This window comes from Bombina bombina, chromosome 1, assembly GCF_027579735.1.
Source record: "Bombina bombina isolate aBomBom1 chromosome 1, aBomBom1.pri, whole genome shotgun sequence".
In the NCBI taxonomy this organism is placed as follows: Eukaryota; Metazoa; Chordata; class Amphibia; order Anura; family Bombinatoridae; genus Bombina; species Bombina bombina.
In genome coordinates, this window is record NC_069499.1 from 624841048 (window position 1) to 624864947 (window position 23900).

The window sequence follows — 23900 nt, forward strand, 5'->3', positions numbered from 1 at the left end:
AAAGAAAACGAACTTTTTGCTGACTAAATGCAGGAAGCATGTGTGCTTGTGTTTGTGTGTGTGTGGTTTTTGTATATACTGAGGTTATATTTTAAGATTTTTCTTTGTAAAAGTGTTTGTGGATTAGTGCTTGGTATGGGTTTAATAGCAGATCTGTGATACCATAAACACATAAAACAAGAAGGTAACAAGACCTTAGTCCATTTCCTTGTCAATTGCTTTCTTGATTTAAAATTAATGATCTCATTTTTGTCCACCTCTTATCACTGGGACAGGCCTATTTTACACACCATATTACATTTCCCATAACATATTTAAAGGGTCATTTAATCTATTTTTTCTTTTGTGAATAAAGCATGCAATTGTAAATAACTTTACAGTGTATTTTGTATTATCTACTTTGTTTCATTCTCTTGAAAGAAAAAAATTGGGTTTCATGTCCCTTTAACCATGCATAATTACTTATTTTGCCTGCTTTTCATGCAATTATAAGGGACAGTAAAGTCACAACCAAGCTTAAAAGGATTGGATTTAAAGCATTACAATTTTTAACAACTTTCCAATTTACTTCTTATTATCAGTGATTCTAGGTGAGCTCAGGAGAGTGCACGTCTTTAGCCACTGGTGGCAGTGTCTGCAACAATGTTTATAGTGATGTTATACATAGTTGCAAACAATGCTGCCATAGACTGCATGCACAACCCTAAGCTCCTATCAGCCTTTCTAGCTTTATTCTTCAACAAAGAATACCAAGAAAACAAAACAAATTGATAATAGAAATAAATTAGAAAGTTATTTAGTTGCATGCTCTATTTTGAATCATGAAAGTTTAAATGTTGACATTACTGTTCCATTAACTTTGAAAGCGGTAGTGTTTACACTTATCTCAGAGTAATTTAGAACCCTCACATACCTACATGCTGCACAGAGATTGGTTGATATGCGCATGTTCTCATTTTGTATGCAGGTCTTTTGCAAGAAATTAAAAAACATATACTCTAAAAAATACTCTAGCATTAGTTGTCGTTGTAACCTCACTATGCGCACACACACAAGAGGAATGTGAGGACCATCATTTGAAAGGAGGTAATTGTCTTTCAAATGTGCGACTTGACTACAGAGTGGTTGAAGATTACCTGAAACATATTTTTAAATTATAAATAAACAAAATTAGAAAAAAAAAATACAAAAATAAAAATAACTATCCATAAGTGTCCCTAGGGGAAATCAACATAATCAGCTTTTTCCTGATTATCTTGGCTACCGTGGGGATACCTATGCGTGGTAGTTCTTGCATTTTCATTTTTTGCTTTTGCCAAATTGTTCCCCTTTTTTATTTTGTGTGTTTTGTTGGTGTGCTCAGATTGTGTGTTTTTTTCTCTAGTTCTTTTGTATGTGTTTTTTATGTTGGTGCTGGATTTAAGTGTTTATTTAATAATTATTGCAGTGTCTTTGCACAACTACCTTATATCAGTTATTTATAACTATTTTAGATATCTATTGGGTAAATTATTATTTTTTTCATATTTATTTATTCACAATTATTTTAAGAATGAGATTTTACTAAAAAAATATATATTAACTATTAATTTTAATACATTAAAAGTTGAAAAGTTTATTTGTAAAAATATAAAAATATTCTTTATACAGAAAACATATATTTTATTAAATCTAGTTTTTGTAAGGTTATTTAACTAGATAGGAACAACAATGATTGACACTGATGAAAAGATTACAAATATAATAAAGTAACTTTTTAAAAAATATATTCATGCAGTTTGTTAAAGGGCCACTAAACCCAAAATCTTTCTTTCATGAATCAGATAGAACATACAAATTTAAACATCATTACAATTTACTTCTATTATTTATTTTGCTTCATTTTTTAGATATCCTTATTTGAAGAAAAAGCAATGCACATGGGTGAGCCAATCACATGAGGCTTCTATGTGCAGCAACCAATTAGCAGCTACTGAGCATATCTAGATATGCTTTTCAGCAAAGAATATCAAGAGAATAAAACAAATTAGATAACAGAAGTAAATTAGAAAGATGTTTAAAAATGTATTCTCTTTCTAAATCATGAAAGAAAAAATGTGGGTTTCATGTCCCTTTAATACTACATATAAGACACTATTTGCCACCAAAAGTTTATTTGTATGACACCAGCAAAGGCTTAGTTAGATAGAAGACAAATAAATAGTTACATTTTGCTGTAAAGCATGGTAAGACATTATTGAACCTATTCTTTATTATTGGTGTAAATACTACTCACAAGGGCAGTAGGGTTTCCCATACAACAGAGCCCCAGTATTATGATAAGCATAAAGCAGCTGTGAAGAACACCTTAAATGAATACAAAAAATGAGCAACAAAACATGTTCGCTTGATTTTCTTGCAATATATTTATTCTTCTTTTTAAATCAGCTATATTTGGAATAAGTTCCTTCCTTTTCTAAAATGAGCTGCAATATCTCGGTCTCAGATAGGAAACATAAGCAGAGGCAGAAAAACAGACTTGCACTGCATATTTATAGCCTGATATTTCATTTGAGTTGATTATCTCTTTAACGTCACATGATATTATTCAAGGTGCAGCTTACCCAGGAAGTGCTGAGTGTAAATATGTCATGTGCTACAGTATTTATAGGATCATTTGTAAAACATCAAAACACATTTGCAAGTGTTAAAGCTGAAACATAATCAGTCTCACTAGTCTGTATTTGCTAGGGGCTTCACCTATACCATACATTGTACATACCATACAATGTAAAATGATACAATGCACCACTTATCAAGCTGCATTCTAACCTATATGCCACCTCAGTGGACAGAGTTAAATTATGCTGGACTGATTCTTCTGGGATGATTGACAAGCCCTTCTCATTAAACTGGCTGGGCAAGAAAAGGAAAAGAGACAGCAAAAGCACTTGCTTGTGTAATGTTAAATGTTTGTGGCAGATTCTCTCTCGCAAGCCCCAAACACGGTTGAACAGGCTTCCTGGCTGGAAACATGCTTGTCCATTTTTTGTTAAATGGGAGCCAAAGACAAATGTATTACATTGTTAGAAATATATATTTTTCTTTTCAGTGAGGCATGCAGATCTCTCTCCTAAGCAACATACAGAGCTTTAAAAATATCACATTTTGTATTTTTTTGCATCTAGTGACAATTTTCACAAATTGGTGGATCTTCTAGTTTCAGTCACCAGGGCAAACAAATGTATTGCATGTAAGCCACTCATATGTTCTTACAGACTTACACTATCATGTTTGAGTGTTTTGGGCATTTAACAAAGAAGATGATAGCTTTTATCTTTATCACTAAGGGCCCGTTTCTCTATAGCTCTCTGATCTGGCGAGATTATTCAAGATGCTTGGTCTGTATTACAAGGCAATTTAGGGATTGTTTTAACCATTTGACGACGGTCGTTCTCATACCCCGATGAAACGGAAAAAACACGGGTCTTGCAAATGTCAGCAAGACTGCACTATATCTGCATGCCTCTGATAGTGAGGTACTAGCACAGCTTAGTCGCTGTCTGCAAAGTTGCACAAGTAAACCCCTTAATGACTTTGCAATGTACAGGGTATCGTGGTCGTTAAGGGGTTAAAGAACAGTGTCTCTCATTAAGGCGAGTTCACGAATATACTTTATGTTAAGGAGAGACAATTGCTTTACAATATAATGCTCAGTAAAATAAGCTGATCATTTCTCTACATGCCGGCAAGTTTTTGAGGTTCAGGCCCTAGTAGTTTGGCGATATTAGATTGGTAGGTATTTGCTGAATGATGAATTAGTGAGATGGCTCTCTATCAAGGCCTTCCTTTAATAAAGGAAGATCATCACTAAATGTTACAGCCTTGATGGGGGTATGGGTATCGGTGTCTGAGTATTCTACAGGCAGTAAATTATGATTACACATCTGTGCTTAGATGGATATTAAAATAGTCCTGTGGTATGCAAAGTAAAACAAAGGGGTTAGGAAGCTTTTGTAACCAGTGTATAATCAGCTTCATTCTGTTTTACTACTATCAGCAAGAGTCAGCTGGTTGTAAACAGCTTGCACACGTACTACCTTTTTCTATCATGTTATTCATTTTCTTCATGTTACTGTAAATGATTATTAAAATGATATGAAACACAACATTTTTCTTTCATGATTCAGAGAACATCATTTTAAACAGCTTTCCAATTTACTTCTATTATCGGATTTACTTCATTCTCTTGGAATCCTTTGTTGAGGGAGTAGCAATGCACTACTAGGAGCTAGTAATTAATAAGAGGCATATATAAGCAGACACCAATCCGCAGCTAGCTCCTAGTAGTGCATTGCTGGGGCCAAATTACATAATAGTCACAATTAGACAGTCCTAGCTTAAAGTGAAAGTCAACCATAGCGTTTTTGAAATGCTAGGGTTGACTGTTGAAACAAATAAAGGGCAGTTTCATTCATGATGTATAAGATACTTCATGCAGAAAGTGCCTTTATTCATTTCAACCGATTGCCGTTCTTGGCTGCTATGGCAGCCCACGGGCAATAGCCAATAGCTGTGCGGTAAATCTGGTTTGGCGCCGATGGGAGCCGGATTTACCGCACGGCCATTGGCTAAGAGGTGAAAACGTCACTTCTTAGCAAAATATTTTTTTGCTTTGGGCTGCTGTAGCAGCTAAGAATAGCGAATGGTTGAAACAAATAAATGCACTTTCTGCATGAAGTATCTTATATTTCATGAATGAAAGTGCCTTTTATTCGTTACAACAGTCAACCCTAGCGTTTCAAAAACGCTATGGTTGACTTTCACTTTAAAGGGATGTTAAACAGTCTGTTTCATTTTTCTACTAATAAAAAAAAACCACTAAACATTTGCTTATACTTAAAGTGATTGTAAACGTTGTGTATACCACAATGCATATTTCAATTTGTCACCCCTTAACTAGCATATTTGCATGATTTTTATTTAATTTTTGCCTTTTATTAATAAAATATCAATAAATTTCTCACCCGTCAATCAAAGTTCGCTAGACTGCCCTCACCGTTTCAGAAAGCATACACTAAATGACGTGGACAGAGAATTTAATCTTCTCTAAATAACTTTTCTGCCCACTGTTGATGCGCTTCAGTATCAGCTCGCAATGTTGCGAGTAAGAAAACTCCCCTAGGAAGAAATGCGCATGTCTGTTTAGTATCGTGAACGCGCATGGTGACGACTGCTGTTTTATTACCATAACCCAACACGGACTTTCGGACTGATGTCACAAAATTTCTAGGCTAGTGAATAGACCAGATAACAGGGAGTCAGATTTGCTCATGCTCAGAACTGACAAAATAAAACTTAGGTATTATAAATTCTCCACTTTTATCACACTGGGAGCAGGGGCTACACTGAGAATTTCTAAGTGCTACTTTTGCAAGAAAACAAGAAAGTTATATGCTGTTTTTTTAACACAATCGGTTTCTTGTTAAGTTTACTTTGATTTAACATATTTGTGTTTACCAATTGAGTACTGTTTCACCCTTTAACGCCGTTAGGACATTGTATTTCATCCGAATTTTGCTGGGCTTTAGCGCCGAAGGACGAAATACAACGTCCTAACCGCTTGGCTTTCCTGAAGCCACTGGCGCTTCTCTGATGGGATCGCGGTCTGGAGGGCATGCCTAGCATCATAGGGACGCCCCCCTGACGCAATCCCATTATTGAAATCTTGTGATCACATGCACGATCGCGAGATTTCAATTTGTTTACATTGGAACAGTTGTTCCAATGTAGACAAGTTAACCCCGACACGAAAGGGTTAATATCCCTTTAACCCTTTCGTGACAGGGTTAAAGTGCCTACATCGGAACAACTGTTCCGATGTAGACAAATTGAAACTACGCGATCGTGCATACGATCGCGAGATTTCAATTATTGGATCGCATCTGGGGGGCGTCCCTACAATCCTAGGAACGCCCTCCAGACCGCGATTAAATCCCTGAAGCACAGAAGGCTTCAGGACAGCCGTTAGTTATGACGTTCCATTCCGTCATAACGGCTTTAAAGCCCAGTCTAATTATGACGGAATGGAACGGCATAACGGCTTTAAAAGGTTAATCAATGCAAGAAAAACAAGCACAGAAATAATACAAATAGGTTGTGACTATAAAGGCAAAGTAATTAAGATTATATCCAAGTACATAAAAAGATTATGTGTCAGGATGTGGTTAACACTATATCCACTGGCAATGTTTATATGTACATAAGAAAATTATAACTCAGGGAAGCAACGCCAGTGGAATTTATTTTTTCTTCTCTTCAATACTCAGATTTGCATATTCTGCATAACATGTATCTACATTTGATGTTTACATTTATTTACCTGTATTTAAAAGGGGATCAGTGATCTTGGTCTACTGAAAAAATAAAGGGTGATTATAGTGATAAAATTACATTCTCTAATTTATTAGAATGCACTAGTGACGCTGCAACTCTGTGCTTAAATGGACAGTCTACCCTAGAATTGTTATTGTTTTAAAAGATAGATAATCCCTTTATTACCCATTCCCCAGTTTTGCATAACCAACACAATTATATTAATATACTTTTTACCTCTGTGATTACCTTGTATCTAGGAACCTTCTTCCAGCCCCTTGATCACATGACTGTGACTGTTTATTATCTATTGTCTTAAATTTAGCATTGTATTGTGCTAGATCTTAACCCTTTCGTGACAGGGTTAAAGTGTCTACATCGGAACACCTGTTCCGATGTAGACAAATTGAAACTACGCGATCGTGCATACGATCGCGAGATTTCAATTATTGGATCGCATCTGGGGGGCGTCCCTACAACCCTAGGAACGCCCTCCAGACCGCGATCAAGTCCTTGAAGCGCAGAAGGCTTCAGGACAGCCGTTTGATATGACGTTCTATTCCGTCATAACGGCTTTAAAGCCCAGTGTAAATATGACGGAATGGAACGGCATAACGGCGTTAAAAGGTTAAATAACTTTCTGTGCCTGAACACAGTGTTATCTATATGGCCCACGTGTACTTTCTGTCTCTTTGTGTTGAAAAGATATTTAAAAAGCCTGTGATAAGAGGCAGCCCTTAAAGGCTTAGAAATTAGCATATGAGCCTACCTATGTTTAGTTTAAACTAAGAATACCAAGAGAAAAAAGCAAATTTGATGATAAAAGTAAATTGGAAAGTCGATTAAAATTAAAAGTCCTATCTGAATAATGAAAGTTTAATTTATACTTGACTGTCCCTTTAAAACATAGTCAAAGTATCCCTTGGGACCTTTGCAGAGGTTAAACACACATTGCTAGTGATAAAGTTACATGCTCAAACGAATTAGCCCTTTAAAGTGACATGAAAGTTTTTTCTTTCATTATTCTGATAGAACATACAATTTTAAACAACATTCCAGTTTATTATGATCACATTTTCTTTATACCCTTTGTTGAAGGAGCAGCAATGCACTACTGGGAGCCAGCTGAACACATCTGGTGAGCCAATAACAAGAAGTATGTATGTGCAGTCACCAATCAGCAGTTGGCTCCTAGTAGTGTATTATTGCTCCTGTGCCTAACTAAGTATGCTTTTCAACAAAGGATACCAAGAGGACAAAGCAAATTAGATAATAAAAGTAAATTGGAAAGTTGTTTTAAATTGCATGTTCTATCTAATCATGGAAGTTTAAATGTTGTCATAACTGTCCTTTTAAAGTATAATATCTGTATTAGTTCATAGTTGAAAGTGGATAAACAAACAAACACACGCATAAATATATTTATTTTTTGAAAAACACTACTTTTAAATAAAGCAATTGAAATTTCCCTTTATACAACTGTGCAAACGGTTGTCTTCTCAATACTGATTGCATGAGAACAGCAGCTTAATGCTGAAATACTAAACAATACTATAAGTGTAGCGTAGAACTTTTTAGCCTTATGTTGTTGTCTACACATCAGGCTGTGAATTTCCTGGGCAGAAACTTCAAGTATCTCAGGCAGCCGGGGAATCCCAGTTCTCTTTACAGATGTCTTTTCAGATTTGTATTTACTATATCTTCCAGGAAATCCTGGTTTTCCCAAATGTTATGTATTTCATTTTGCAGCTATGACCTCAGTTTTGCACCCCACATCCACCCAATAAAAGTCCCTTTTTCATACATTTGTTTAAGGTCTCTAAATTCTTTTTTTTTTTTTTAAAAATCCATTTTTTTTTTTACTTTTTAGGAAGGTAAATTATTTATTTGATTTGATAAAGTTTATTATTAAAAAATTGTTAAAGGGACATTCTAATGTGAAATCTGCGTGCTCTAATTCAATAAATAAAGTCTCACATTGTTGTTCTTCAATCAAAAATCGCTTTATTGCATCAATGTATCATGCTCCAGTTCTGGATAAAACAGCAGACATTGCTGGAGCGTGACACGCTGAAAAGTGAAGGACATGACCGAGCCAGTTGTGATTGAAGAATTGAAAAAAAAAAAAGAAAAAGATTTTTTTATCTTTATTCTAAGATTTTTATTTGTCCCTCTAGGACTAGTCAAGAATTGAGGGTCCTGCTTCAAATGATTAATAAACAGCATGCAATTTTTAACAACTTACCAATTGACTTCTATTATCTAATTTTTTTAATTTTCTTGGACTTATTTGTTATTAAGTATATCTAGGTAGGTTCAGGAACAACTAATGCTACTACTGAGATAATGTAGTACTGAGAGCTAATGCACTACTGAGAGCTAACATACAACAGGTATACCCCGCTTATACAGCGGGTTAGGGACCGGAGCCCCGCTGTAAAGTGAAAACCGCCTTAAAGTGAAACAAGGCAGTTTTAGCTTTCTTTTCACTTGAAAAACTTGAAAACATGTTTGAACTAACATATATTAGGGGTGCAATAGTGCTACATTTAGTTTAACACTAGCACAGCACAGTATTCAATGAAAAATGTACATGTAAAATAGTGGCAATTACTGTAGTACAATTTGCCAGACTATAGCACTGAGACACAGATTGCACTGCAATGCTGTAAACAGAGTGAACTAAGCATAACAAAATGGTGCCATTCCATTTTCTCGCAATCTCACAGTGATTACATCACTATTTCAAAATCCTTGGAGGTTGAACTTCAGCTCCACAAAGCGCTGTATTAGTGAAGCGCTGTAAAGTGAAGCGCTGTAAAGTGAGGTATAACTGTACTGAGAGCTAATGCACAGTGAGAGCTAATGCACTAGTGAGAGCTAATGCACTACTGAGAGCTAACGTACTACTGAGAGTTAATGCACAGTGAGAGCTAATGCACTACTGAGAGCTAATGCACTACTGAGAGCTAATGCACTACTGAGAGCTAACGTACTACTGAGAGCTAACGCACTACTGAGAGCTAATGCACTACTGAGAGCTAATGCACTACTGAGAGCTAATGCACTACTGAGAGCTAATGCACTACTGAGAGCTAACGCACTACTGAGAGCTAACGCACTACTGAGAGCTAATGCACTACTGAGAGCTAATGCACTACTGAGAGCTAACGTACTACTGAGAGTTAATGCACAGTTAGAGCTAATGCACTAGTGAGAGCTAATGCACTACTGAGAGCTAACGTACTACTGAGAGTTAATGCACAGTGAGAGCTAATGCACTACTGAGAGCTAATGCACTACTGAGAGCTAACGTACTACTGAGAGTTAATGCATAGTGAGAGCTAATGCACTACTGAGAGCTAATGCACTACTGAGAGCTAATGCACTACTGAGAGCTAACGTACTACTGAGAGCTAACGCACTACTGAGAGCTAATGCACTACTGAGAGCTAATGCACTACTGAGAGCTAATGCACTACTGAGAGCTAACGCACTACTGAGAGCTAACGCACTACTGAGAGCTAATGCACTACTGAGAGCTAATGCACTACTGAGAGCTAACGTACTACTGAGAGTTAATGCACAGTGAGAGCTAATGCACTAGTGAGAGCTAATGCACTACTGAGAGCTAACGTACTACTGAGAGTTAATGCACAGTGAGAGCTAATGCACTACTGAGAGCTAATGCACTACTGAGAGCTAATGCACTACTGAGAGCTAACGTACTACTGAGAGCTAACGCACTACTGAGAGCTAATGCACTACTGAGAGCTAATGCACTACTGAGAGCTAACGCACTACTGAGAGCTAATGCACTACTGAGAGCTAATGCACTACTGAGAGCTAATGTACTACTGAGAGCTAATGCACTACTGAGAGCTAATGCACTACTGAGAGCTAATGCACTACTGAGAGCTAATGCACTACTGAGAGCTAATGCACTACTGAGAGCTAGATACTGATTGGTGGCTAAACATCTCTTAAAACCCAAACATTTTCTTTCATTATTATGCCAAATTAGCAATTTTGTTTTAATTTATATCAAATTAGAAAATAAAAGTACCATGTTATATATATATAACCATTTGTAGTGTAATTAGCACAGAATGTTACTTTTAAAGTGATGGTAAAGTTACCTTACCCTCTATCCAGTATAGCATCAATTGTGTAAAATCAATATGTTTCATTCATCAGTTCTTATATATGTGAGTAGAAATAAAATTATCAGCCTTACAAGTGCAATTTATTAATGTCCGATAATTCAACCCGTATAAACATTTTTTTCCCTATTGATCACGTTGTTAGGCAAACCAATTGAAATTCTGGCTGTTAGGCGGCCGTCCCTTGACGTCACTCGCCCCTTAAATCATCTGCGCATGCGCCATTTGTATTCCTTGTTGTAGAGAACAGCGCACGCTCCCATTTCGCGAATGCGTCCTGATTACTTGGGGGAATCACCAGTTACGTCATAGGCTTCTTACTAACAACCACATCATTATACGATTATCGCATGCGCTGTGCATAGCAGCATAGGTGATTTGCGCATACGCAGTTAGATTCGCAGTTACTTCAGAATCGGGAACAAGCTTTTGAGCAAGGTAGAGAGCAGAACACGGAAGTAGGAGTAGGGAGGAGTCGGGTGAGAAACGGTAGGGAATTTGAAATATATATATTTTTAAAACAAAAGCAGTAATATTAAAAAAACACTTAGCGACTACATAAATTTACTATTGATAGATGATTTGGTGTCTTCAATAGCGGTTACATTTACCTTCACTTTAACGCTGTCCTGCTGGTAACGGTATCGCTATTCTTGCTCATGTAGTTAAGTTCCTTTATTTATACTTATCTTTCAAAAATCTACAGAAAACCCTTGGCTAAGGCAGTCAAGGTTGTAAAACAGGATTTATCTTGATAGTGAATTGAAAGACTGAAAAATGACCCTTGCATGTAATTTAACTGAACTAACCTGCTTGACAATGCAGTGATCTACATTTTATATCAAAGTTTATTTTGTGAGAAGCACAACCACCTGGAAATCTCTAAAACGTACCAACAAATGCAACAATTAAAAAAGGGTAAAATTTAAACTTTCATGATTCTGATACAACATATAATTTTAAACAACCTTCCAAATTACAACTATTAGCTAATTTGCTTCATTGTCTTGTTATCTTTTGTTGATAAGCATACCTGGGTAGACTCAAGAGCATCAATGCACTACTGGGAACTAGCTGCCGATTGGTGGCTGCACATATTTGCCTGTTATCATGGGCTCACCCAATGTGTTCAGCTAGCTCCCAGTAGTGTATTGTGGCTCCTTAAACAAAGGATACCAAGAGAATGAAGCAAATTTGGTAACAGAAGTGAATTGGAAACGTGATTAAAATTGTATCATGAAAGAAAAATTGCATGTCCCTTTAAGCATACAAACATACAGTCCTTCTCTATATGATATAACTGCTTTTATTATATATCTGAGCACAATAATAATAAAAATGCATATACCATATTGCAAAATAAAAAGATTTTTTTCCCACCTGTACTCCAGCCCCCGTAATGAGCTAAAAAACTGCAGCATATTTGTTTAGAACGCTCTTACATTCAACAGAAACAGCATGTAACAGAGCACTGACTCACGCCTACATGACAAGCATTGTTTCCCAGAATCCTCCTCCTGTGATAAGAGGAGTACTGCAAGGACAGAGAAAAAGCACATGACACCACTCATAATACAGCATTGTATAATAGCAAAAAAAAGTGATAAGAAATAACCCAGTTGACTTATTCTTTCTTAGTACAAGGAAAATAACCATGATTCCATTTAACCCCTTAATGACTACAGCACTTTTCCATTTTCTGGCCGTTTGGGACCAAGGCTATTTTTACATTTCTGCGGTGTTTGTGTTTAGCTGTAATTTTCCTCTTACTCATTTACTGTACCCACACACATTATATACCGTTTTTCTCGCTTTCTAAAAATACCATTACTTTCATCATATCTTATAATTTACTATAAAAAAAATTATAAAATATGAGGAAAAAATAAAAAAAAAACACTTTTTCTAACTTTGACCCCCAAAATCTGTTACACATCTACAACCACCAAAAAACACCCATGCTAAATAGTTTCTAAATTTTGTCCTGAGTTTATAAATACCCAATGTTTACATGTTCTTTGATTTGTTTGCAAGTTATAGGGCAATAAATACAAGTAGCAGCTATTTCCAAACCACTTTTTTTCAAAATTAGCGCTAGTTACATTGGAACACTGATATCTGTCAGGAATCCCTGAATAGCCATTGACATGTGTATATTTTTTTTTAGTAGACATCCCAAAGTATTGATCTAGGCCCATTTTGATATATGTCATGGAACCATTTCACCACCAAATGCGATCAAATAAAAAAAAAAATTGTTCCCTTTTTCACAAATTTTGTTACAAACTTTAGGTTTCTCACTGAAATTATTTACAAACAGCTTGTGCAATTATGGCACAAATGGTTGTAAATGCTTCTCTGGGATCCCCTTTGTTCAGAAATAGAAGACATATATGGCTTTGGTGTTGCTTTTTGGTAATTAGAAGGCCACTAAATGCCACTGAGCACCACACGTGTATTATGCCCAGCAATGAAAGGGTTAATTAGGGAGCTTGTAGGGTTAATTTTAGCTTTAGTGTATTGTAGTAGACAACCCCAAGTATTGATCTAGGCCCATTTTGGTATATTTCATGACACCATTTCACCGTCAAATGCGATAAAAAAAAAAATTGTTCGCTTTTTCACAAAGTTTAGGTTTCTCACTAAAATTATTTACAAACAGCTTGTGCAATTATGGCACAAATGGTTGTAAATGCTTCTCTGGGATCCCCTTTGTTGATAAATAGCAGACATATATGGCTTTGGCATTGCTTTTTGGTAATTAGAAGGCCGCTAAATGCCGCTGCGCATCACACGTGTAATATGGCTAGCAGTGAAGGGGTTAATTAGGTAGCATGTAGGGAGCTTGCAGGGTTAATTTTAGTGTAGAGATCAGCCTCCCACCTGACACATTACACCCCCTGATCCCTCCCAAACAGCTCTCTTCCCTCCCCCACCCCACAATTGTCCCCGCCATGTTAAGTACTGGCAGAAAGTCTGCCAGTACTAAAATAAAAGCTATATTTAATTTTTATTTTATTTTTTTAAAAAGGCATATTTACATATGTAGGATCCCCCCTTAGCCCCAACCTTCCTGATACCCCCCCCCCCAAACAGCTCTCTAACCCTCCTCCTCTAACTTACTGGTAGTCATCATGGGTACTGGCAGCTGTCTGCCAGTACCCAGTTTACAGTAAAACATTTTTTCATTATTTTTTTTATATTTTTCTGTAGTGTAGCTTGCCCCCCCCCAAAGACCAACCCCACACCCCTCCCAGATCCCTTAGATTGTTTTATTTAAAATATTTTTAGCCCTCATTGACACTTTTTTTTTTCAGCATTTTTCTGTAGTGTAGCGGTTCCCACCCGCTCCCTACCCGTGCACGCGCCCGCCCCCGCTCCCCCGTGCGCGCCCCCAGCGATCCCGCCCACTATCCCGCCCCCCTTTACATCATACAGCCCATCGATGGCCGCCCCCCCGCCTCCCAGACTGGCTCCCACCCACCAACGATACCGGCCATCAATGTCCGATGCAGAGAGGGCCACAGAGTGGCTCTCTCTGCATCGGATGGCCAAGGGGGGTTATTGCAGGATGCCTCGATATCGAGGCATCACTGCAATAACCGGAAAGCGGCTGGAAACGATCAGGATCGTTTCCACCGCTTTCCAAGACCAAGGACGTACGCCACACGTCCTTGGTCGTTAACTGCATTTTTTTTTTTAGGACGTATGGCGTACGTCCTTGGTCCTTAAGGGGTTAAATTGTAAAGAATATTCTCGGCTTTATTTCAGTGAGGCAATGAAATATCTGACAATTAAACTTGTAAAAAAAAAATCATGAATTCATATAAAACTCTTTGTAATGAATATGTGCCTAAATCCTTTAAATATTTTTCCAAATCACTTTCTCCAGATCATCACAATACATTGTCTAATTTATTTGTATGCTCAGTATGCACAGTTTGTGAGTTTTAATCCCAATTAACCAACCAATTCCTATAATTTAGTCATTTAAACAAATTAAAAATCACATTTCACTCAGCAACTCACAGATAATACACACAATTAAAATATAACCTGAAAAGCTTACATCCTTAAAGGGTCATAATAGTTGAAAAATGACATGCTCTAATCCATTAAAACGGACACTAAATAAAAATAGTAAACTACATGATTATAAACCTTCATATATACGAATCATTTTGCAATGAAAACTGCAGATTTATTTTGTCAAATGAGTATATTGTTTTATATGTATATTTTTTACTGAATTCCCTGTCCCCCAGAACAAAAGAACTCTTGCTAACCAATCACAAACTAATATTCATGTATAGACTGAGGTAGCTTGCGCACTCATATTCCCTTAAAGGGACACTGAAATCAATTTTTTTCTTTTGTGATTCAGATAGAGCATGCAATTTTAAGCAACTTTCTAATTTACTCCTATTATCAAATTGTCTTGGTATCTTTATTTGAAAAGCAAGTTTAGATGCTGGCCCATTTTTGGTGAACAACTTGGGTTGTTCATGCTGATTGGTGGATAAATGCACCCACCAATAAACTGTCCATTCTGAACCAAAAAATAGCTTAGATACCTTCTTTTTCAAATAAAGATAGCAAGAGAACGAAGAAAAATTGATAATGGAGTAAATTATACAAAATAATAAATAATTATTTTTTTTACAAAATAAAAAATTTGGGTTTAGTGTCCCTTTAAGGTGATTTAGCACTGATTCAATTTGATTATTATTGCAAAGAATGATTTGCCTATCATGATTGTTGATGCAAAACTGATAATCCACCTTTTAAAAGCATGTGATTTCATAGAAGCTTACGGAGGGACGGAGGAAAAAGTAAACAGAAGCTCACATAAATTGCCTTAAAGTATTAACCCAAACCTCCCTGGGAGAAAGTCAAACAAACACATTGTTTAGACATATTTTACAACAAAAGGCTGCAAAATTAATAATAAATGTATATTGCAAATAATGAAACATTTTAATGCAATGCGCCACTGGGAGATAGCTGAACACATCTGATCCAGAGGCATATGTGTGTAGCCACCAATCACCAAATACCTACAGGTAGTGAGTGCATTGCTGAGGATATGTAAATAAGCTTTTCAACAAAGCATACCAAGAGTACAAAGTAAATTTGATAACAGAATTGAATTTAAAAGTCTCTTAAAATGATATACTTTCTCTGAATCATGAAAGCTGAATTTTGAGTTTCATGTCCCTTTAAAAGCTAATATATTATGTATAGTCACTATTAAAAAACACTTTTTTAAGACTTAAAGATAGTGTAAATACATCTGTATAAACACAAATGAGAGTAATGACACCAATCAATATCTAAAGTATACAAAAAATAAATCTTACACGTACATAAAAGTAATATCTACATGCACAGGACTGCCCAGTGTTTTTATTAACATGACCACTCCAAACTTATTACTACACACTTTCCCTTAGATCAGCGGTCGACATATCTGTTTAAAATTTAGGAGCCAGTAAGAAAATTTAGGAATGGGACATACTTTTAGGAGCCAGACGGTGGTATTTACATATAAATATATGGAGATTTACCCATTAAATGTATGAGACTGGGTAAAATTCTATAAGACAAGTGGCTCCCTGGCACCTGGGTTTGTCGAGCCCTGCTTAGATAATCAAGCCTAACCAATCAAACAGCCTCTCCATAAACTCTGTCATAATTTTTGGTTTAGACACTGGACAGCACTTGTTTATTGGTGGGTAAATTTATTCACCAATCAGCAAGAACAACACAGGTTGTTCACCAAAATTGGGCCGGCATCTAAACTTACATTCTTGCTTTGCAAATAAAGATACCAAGAGAATGAAGAAAATCTGATAAAAGGAGTAAATTAGAAAGTTGCTTAAAATAGAATACTCTATCTGAATCACGAAAGAAAAATTTTGGGTTCAGTGTCTCTTTAAAGGGAATGACATGCTGCAATATTTGAACCCTGCAGCACTGTGTGTTTAACTCCTGCAGATTGGTTAAATAAACAATAGAAATACCACTCGAGACTTGCGGTGCATTGCTGGTCCCGAGCGAAAAAAAGCTGCTGATCCAATCTGAGTAGTAACGTGTGTTACGCATTAGAGCACGTCATTTTTCAATTATAATGGTCCTTTAATGTCTGCACCAATTCATAGAGAACAATATCTTAACATATCTTCTATAATCTCCATAGACACATAGGTCCCCACCAAATTCATACCATGCAACACCTCACATCTTACAGATACTCTGCCAATTCATAGAGTTCACCCCTTAGCAAAATAGCCAAATTCTTTATTCCCCCATATAAAATTTAAAAAAAAAAAATCACATTAGAGCAGGTCTTTTATAATGATCCATTAATGATCACTACCTTCTCCCTGATTATACTATTCTCCAGCCCGGCTTCTGTAAGTTGCTTAACCAATTCTTGTACAGCCATACGGGTTGAAAAACGCCAACTATAGTCTGATCAGTTCATGAGACTTTCAGTCTGTTAAATAAACTGATCACGCACATGTTACACAGCACGATATCCCTATTAAAGGTTCATAATACTCATATGTTAAGTCGCTTGAAAGTAATGAAGCATAACTGTAAAAAGCTGACAGGAAAATATCACCTGAACATCTATATGTAAAAAAGGAAGATATTTTACCTCACAATTTCCTTAGCTCACCAGAGTAAGTGCTGTGTAAAAAGTTATACTTCAGCTGCTGTCCAGTTGCAGGTAAAAAAAAAAATAATGAAGAAATGAACAGTAGCCAATCAGCATCAACAGTGTTGAGGTCATGAACTCTTTTACTGTGATCTCATGACATTTCACTAAACTCATGAGATTTCATAGTAAACTTCCTTAAACTGAATAGGGAAAGCAGATAAGTATGCATGAAGCTCGCTCCCTTGCCTGTCCCGGGACTGGCACACTGATTTGCTGCTTAAAGTCCTTTACAATGGGGTGTAAATACTTAGGACATTTTGAGGTAAAATATATTTCTTTTTTAAATAGAGATGTTCAGGTGATATTTTCTAGTCAGCTTTTTACAGCTATGCTGCATAACTTTCAAGTGTTTCAACATTCATGGCCCTTTAAAAACATGTGTGTAAATAGTTGGACAACACATTTTATCCACAAATCCAGAAAAAAGTTTGAAACATCAATCATCCACCTGTTAAGAACTGATCTGAATGAGTTATTAAAGGGGCATTTAACTGCTGTGCTCTATTATATGGGCTAAACTGAAGTGCAGATAAGCCGGTAATATCACAGATCTGTTAAAGTGCACTGATCTTATAACAGGATGTAACAATACGTGAGATACAAGATGGAGGCGTCCAGTATAAAATGCAGAGCTTTACCAACTGGATTCTGTAATGATTTAAAGAAAAGAACAGCTTTAAAGAGAGTTGCAGGTACAGGAGGACACCAATAGCATTGTGAGTAGTAACCCTGCCAACTGTTTAATGTCCCTTTAACAAGGATATTTATCATATACTATAAAACAGTTGCTGCACTTCCAGTTTTAATTGCATTTATTTCTTTATGACCTGTTTTTGGTTTTTTAGTTCAACTATTTCCTATATTCTGTGGTTATTCCTGTTATACAATATGTAATTTGATACTGGTGCGAAGAATCTTTACACCTTTACTAAAAAACAATTTATAAAATAAAGAGTAATGCTAAAGCAATGAGGAAAAAAAGCAAAAATATTTATCTTCACATCATCCACAGACCTGATTAGTCTTCAAAATAATGACTAATCCTTCACGGCTGCTTACCTTGAAACATTTTTGTACGTCTGGAGGGACAGAATTTAAAGCATTTACCCTTTCTTTCTGTTGTGACAGTCAATGACAATTTATTTTTAGGTAATTTTTCATCACTCACCTTTAATAGCGCTGATCATAGAATTCCCATCCTTTATCACATCCTTGATAAATTTGTTAGTTCTCTCTAGCTCAAGCTCATAACCTTTCAGACTCTCTCTGAAGACTGGGCTATCCAGGTAACAATCGCTGAATTCTAATGGCGGGTGACCCATTCTTTCTACCTTGGTAAGAGAGGTCAGAATTTTTTGTTAAAAGGTTACAGATGGCATAAAGTAATACATTTCCAAAATTAAAAGGAACAATCTATAGCAAAAATGACATGCTTTCCGTAGAGCAGGTGTTCTATCAAGAACTCCAATTCATCAAACACTCCAATCTGACGTCACTTCCGATGATTCCATACATCTGATGATTGGTTGGACTCTCAGTGAGTGACAGGATTCACAACCAATCAGATGGGCACTGTAATCGCCTATCTTCACTATCTATTTTGCCTCCGCGTGCGGGGGCGGGGGTATGACAGAGGATCAGCGGTTTGCCCCCCCAAGACAGGCAAAACAGATAGCGAAAATAGAAGAGTCACCGAAATTGACGTCAGATTAGAGTTTTTGAGGAACTGGAGTTCTCGACAGAACATAGGTAATGTTTTCATTACTGACCCTAGCTTATTATGGGGTCGACCACAATCCTTCAAAAAAACGTAGCAAATTATTAATCTACTAAGATTCCTATAGACTTTAATAGTGTAATTTGGATACACTATTGTGTGATGATATCCTAGTCTTCTTCAGTGTTAGGATTTATACAGTACTAATATTCCACTCTGCTGGTAATCATTTCCTTTTATCTACATCAGTACCGGTTTCCTTCCACTGAAAGTACAAAATACCAATTCAGCAAACCAGCCCACTTGCTGCTAGCCTTTAAATTAACACTGTTTCAAGAACACAGTGTTTCTTTCCTTCATTATGTTAAATATTGTCTCATGATCTACCATTATCACTAAAAAGCAGCCTCTGTTTCTTAATGTTTGATTTTAAAAAATCAATGAAAAATGCACTTGTATATTGCTGCCCTACAATGGTACTTTCCCCTTACTACATGTCTATATGTCTATGTTGTAATTCTCATTAGCTTTCAAAACCAGGATATTGTTTCCTATTGCAATTATTTTATTTACCCTATATCGCATTTCTTAAATTGTGAAAATGACTTCCCACTACAGGTACATATAACCATTCAAGCTATGTCATTGTATTATTATTATGAAAGTGAAAACCTTATTTTATTTCCTTAAAAAAACATACAATAAATCAAGGCTTATATGTGAAATATCAGAGATTAACACATATTCTTATCAATTGCATACGAATGTAGAATAATATTATTGCAACCCATTAGTAAAGATGTTCTGAATCAATGATTCCTGAAGCAAATCTCTGGTTGATCATAACACAGCAGGAGCCCTACCTTTCACAAACATGAACAAAACTGCTATATAGCTTAGTTTACACATAGTTTCTTCACATCTGATATATGTATATTTTATATGCACACAATTAACAGCTGTCTGACAGCTTTAATAATAACGATCCAATTGATCTTCCTACCTCGTTGCCAGTGAATGCTGCAGGACGAGGGGGATGTGCAGGGAGGATGCTGTGTGTGGGAGCTGCACTTGGATCTTTGTTTCAGGCAGACAATACAGTGATGTAGCTGAGAGGACAATCCCCCTGCATCCCTATCACACACGCTGTACAGCACAATGTGTCCCCACAAATCTAACACTCGGTGACAGCAACACAGGCTGAGCTGTGTCCTTGTCTCCTACCAGGAAGATTTCCTTGTGCCACCTCCTGAGCTCAAGACTGCATTAGCTCTCAGGCACCACCTCCTTTGCAGCCTCTGAGTCCTCTTAAAGTGACAGTATTGCTATTTTTTTTTTCCCTTCAAGGAAACTGCTCTGTCCAGTTTTGTGTTGAATTATCTATATCCGGGCGTGTGCTAGAAGTATTTATACTACCGTGTTGCTGCTAAAGTGTATTCATGCATATGTGCTGTACACAGTATAATTTCTATAAATATATTAGATTCAATTTTATTTTCATACATAAAAAATAATTTTTAAACGGTTGTTCCTATTCTAAAAAAAAGTAATTTATATGTTAATTGCTGCTGTAATAAATAAACAATACAGCTAAATAGAAAATATTTAAATATCGACAGATTTTGTCTCCCTATATTTATTTATTTGTAATAGGTATAAAATCCCTGCAAGAGACAATCATTTTGGTTTGCATGATACTGTAGTTTTTGTAAGAATATACTTTATTTAAACAAAATTAAATGTATAAAATGTAAAAACTTTCAATATAAATAAGGTTGGTTTAAAATTTCTTTAATAAGGTTGCAATTTTATTACCAAAATAATCTACAGACAAACGATTAGCACAATCATCAAGATATTTAAATGTATTAGCAGTAGGAAGGTTATGTTGGAGTTGTGTTTTATTTGTATACATGTTTTTATTACTTTTATATTTATTTAAATATATGAGTTTACATAGGAAAGCTTTTGCATTTTTTAACAACCTACAGTCTATAGAAAGGCTTGATGTATAGCAAATAGTTTTAACACTTTTAAGGCAACATGTACTGCAGAATTCTGTCATGAAAATCATCCTCTTGTGAGCTGCTAAATTACACACTTGCTGCAATTGGTGCATTATATAATTGTAAGTACATTATTTTATCTATATCATTTTAAACACTAAACCTCATAATACACACCAATAAATTCTGTATGTAGGAACAGCTGAAAAATAATGAAAGAATTAACATTATATGTGTCTACAGAATCATACAGACTCAAATGTAAAAGTTAAATATTACAACTGCTTCACTAAGTAATGTTTCTAACTGGGTTGAACACTTGCTAAGTAGAATGAATGCTTTGTGTATTGGCTATGGTATTTTCCCTCCTTTCATCTGAAAAGCCCACTAACAGTTAACTCCATCTGGATGTGTCACACTCTCCATCCCTCACACAAAGGCTGCACTGGCTAATGTGATCATTTCACATTTCTACAAAGCATTCTGGGAGATTCAATCATTCAAACATCTCTTGAAACTCAATGTACTACAGTGGGGAAACTCATGCAAATGACATAGCATCTACTGTAATATATAAGTGCCACGGATAACAAAAAGTAGCTCCTAGAGTGGGAATGCTAATATTTGTTATTTGTTTACAGGCTGACAAATTAAAACTATTCAAGAAATGCTGGTTCAATGCCAGTTATGGGTTTTTCTAACTAAATTCCCCACCCCCATATTTTTATTGAGGCATTAAAATTAAACAGTATAATAGTGGAAAAAGACTGTGCAATATAGTGCAGACAAAATGCTTCAATAACAAAATAACAATGTAAATACAAGCAAATACATTAGTATACATTAAATATCTCATAGATGTTTTTTTAATATTTTTTTGGAAGAAAATTATTCTAACAGATGGCCTAAAAGGGCTAGCAAGAAAAAAATCAGTAAAAAAACAAAATGAACCACATATTGATGTACTTGGCAACAATTACTTGAAGGAAGAAGAAAAAAAAGAAAACACGAAAAAATTAAAAATTAGGTCATAAGCGTTGAGAATGGCTCAGGTTGGTTAATATGGGAAAAATATGGACTTCCATGAGTCTCAGTTTGGGTGTTGTGAGAAGGAAAAGAAAGAGAAAAAGACGGAAAAATAAATAAATAAATAAATAAATTGCAATAATAATAATCCATATACTAAGGCCTCAGTTTCCAAAAAAAGACAGTTTAAGTCAGTAGTGTAGTTCACCATTGAGACTTAGGACTCCATAGATTTTACGTAAGCCATAATATCCGAGATTTAAGACCTAGTGGGGGCAACAGTTTGAGCCAAGTTTAAGACAGGGTCAACTTGAGAACGAAGACTAAATGGACACAAAAAAGTTTCTTCAGAAATGGCAGAGCCTTAGTGAGAATATGGAATAATTCCAGGGAGGGACAACACAAGGCAGACCCACCAAATATGGAGAGGGGTGTCCAAAGCAACACAACATCTGGGTGAATTGACAGGGGATATTTAAATAAGCGTACTGGAGTAAGGTGCCATTGTAGTAGAGCCTTAAGGTATAGCTCATATAGGGTATTACAATGGATAGCCTTTTTAGTTAACAGCACAGCCCTTTGCCATTCAGATGATTTATACTTTAGTGATAGGGAAGCTTCCAAATTTCAGATAGGAGATGATTTATAGAAAGCAAGGACCTTAAGAGGTCTCTATAGAAACAAGTGAGAAGATTCCATCTTGTTTTACCTAAGTCCCACCTCCTCTCCCATCCCATTCTACAGCAAAGTGGGGTATTCAAAAATCCCCATGATCTTAAAAAACTATGGACCTCAAAAACTGAAGAGGCATTGGGGGATTTAATTTTCTGAGAAAGTGATTGTATGAATTCACCTTGTTGCTGCTGTAAACATCCCTAATCGCTGAAATGTTCTGATTCAGCCAATATTTTAAACGAGTATCGGGGTGAGTGAGTAGTAAGCTCCGGATGGAGTTTGATGGCAATGGATGAGAAGCTAATGTTGGAATAGTGTCAATTTTGTCCCAGAAGTGAAGATTAGACCTAATAATATAGCTAAGGGTAAGAGCCACAGGTTTATTGTGCTTGGGAATCCAAATCAAGTCCAGCAAAGAGAATCCTTGGGGGAGAGACCCTTGTTCTAATTCCTGTCATCTAATACCTAAGGTGGAGTCACACCCATAAGGTGATATGAGAAAGCCTGGCCGCTTTGAGTATATTATGAACAGCAGCTACCTCTAACAAATTGCAGAGTTGTTGAAAACATGGAAATTAGAGACGGTGGAAGAGGAAATAAAAAAAAAAGTAATACAGTAGGTCATGTGCATATGAAAATGGTTTGTGAGCGCTATTGGATAGAACATGAGAATGAGTAAAGTATACAATTATATTATTCCAATTGAATTCTAGAATTATCCTTAAAGGGCCATAATACCCAAATGTTTAAACACTTGAAAGTGATGCAGCATAGCTGTAAAAAGCTGACTAGAAAATATCTGCTGAACATCTCTATGTAAAAAAGAAAGATATTTTACCTCAAAAGTTCCTCAGTAGCCACCTCCCATTGTAAATGATTTCTAAGCAGCATTTTAGTGTGTCTGTCCTAGGACAGCTTAGGGGGTGAGCCTCGTGAACTCTCATATTATTTCACCAATCAGGTAAAGGAAGCTTACTATGAAATCTCATGAGAGTTAAGTCAAATCTCATGAGATCACAGTAAGAGTTCATGACCTCAGCACTGCTGATGCTGATTGGCTGCTGTTCATTTCTTCATTTTTTTTTTATTTTTACCTGCAGCTGGGAGCAGCTGAGTATAACTTTTTACACAGAACTTACTCTGCTGAGCTGAGTAGATTGTGAGGTAAAATATCTTCCTTTTTTACATAGAGATGCTCAGGTGATATTTTCCTGTCAGCTTTTTACAGTTAT

The 23900-nt window shown here is 36.1% G+C and overlaps 1 protein-coding gene across 2 annotated transcripts in view; it reads right to left on the minus strand.

Annotated features, from left to right (window-relative positions):
• The window catches only part of OPHN1 (oligophrenin 1), a 268509-nt gene extending 248282 nt beyond the window's left edge, over positions 1-20227 (minus strand). Inside the window, exons 1-2 of one of the 2 annotated variants that reach the window (XM_053699027.1) lie at positions 19965-20227; positions 18413-18571 (exon numbers count right to left, since the gene is read on the minus strand). In XM_053699027.1, coding sequence (XP_053555002.1) covers positions 18413-18566 — 154 coding nt within the window. In that variant the 5' untranslated portion in view covers positions 18567-18571; positions 19965-20227. Of the gene's footprint in view, positions 1-18412; positions 18576-19964 lie in introns of both variants that reach the window. The other variant, XM_053699026.1, reaches the window with a different exon arrangement.
• Positions 20228-23900: the final 3673 nt, after the last annotated feature.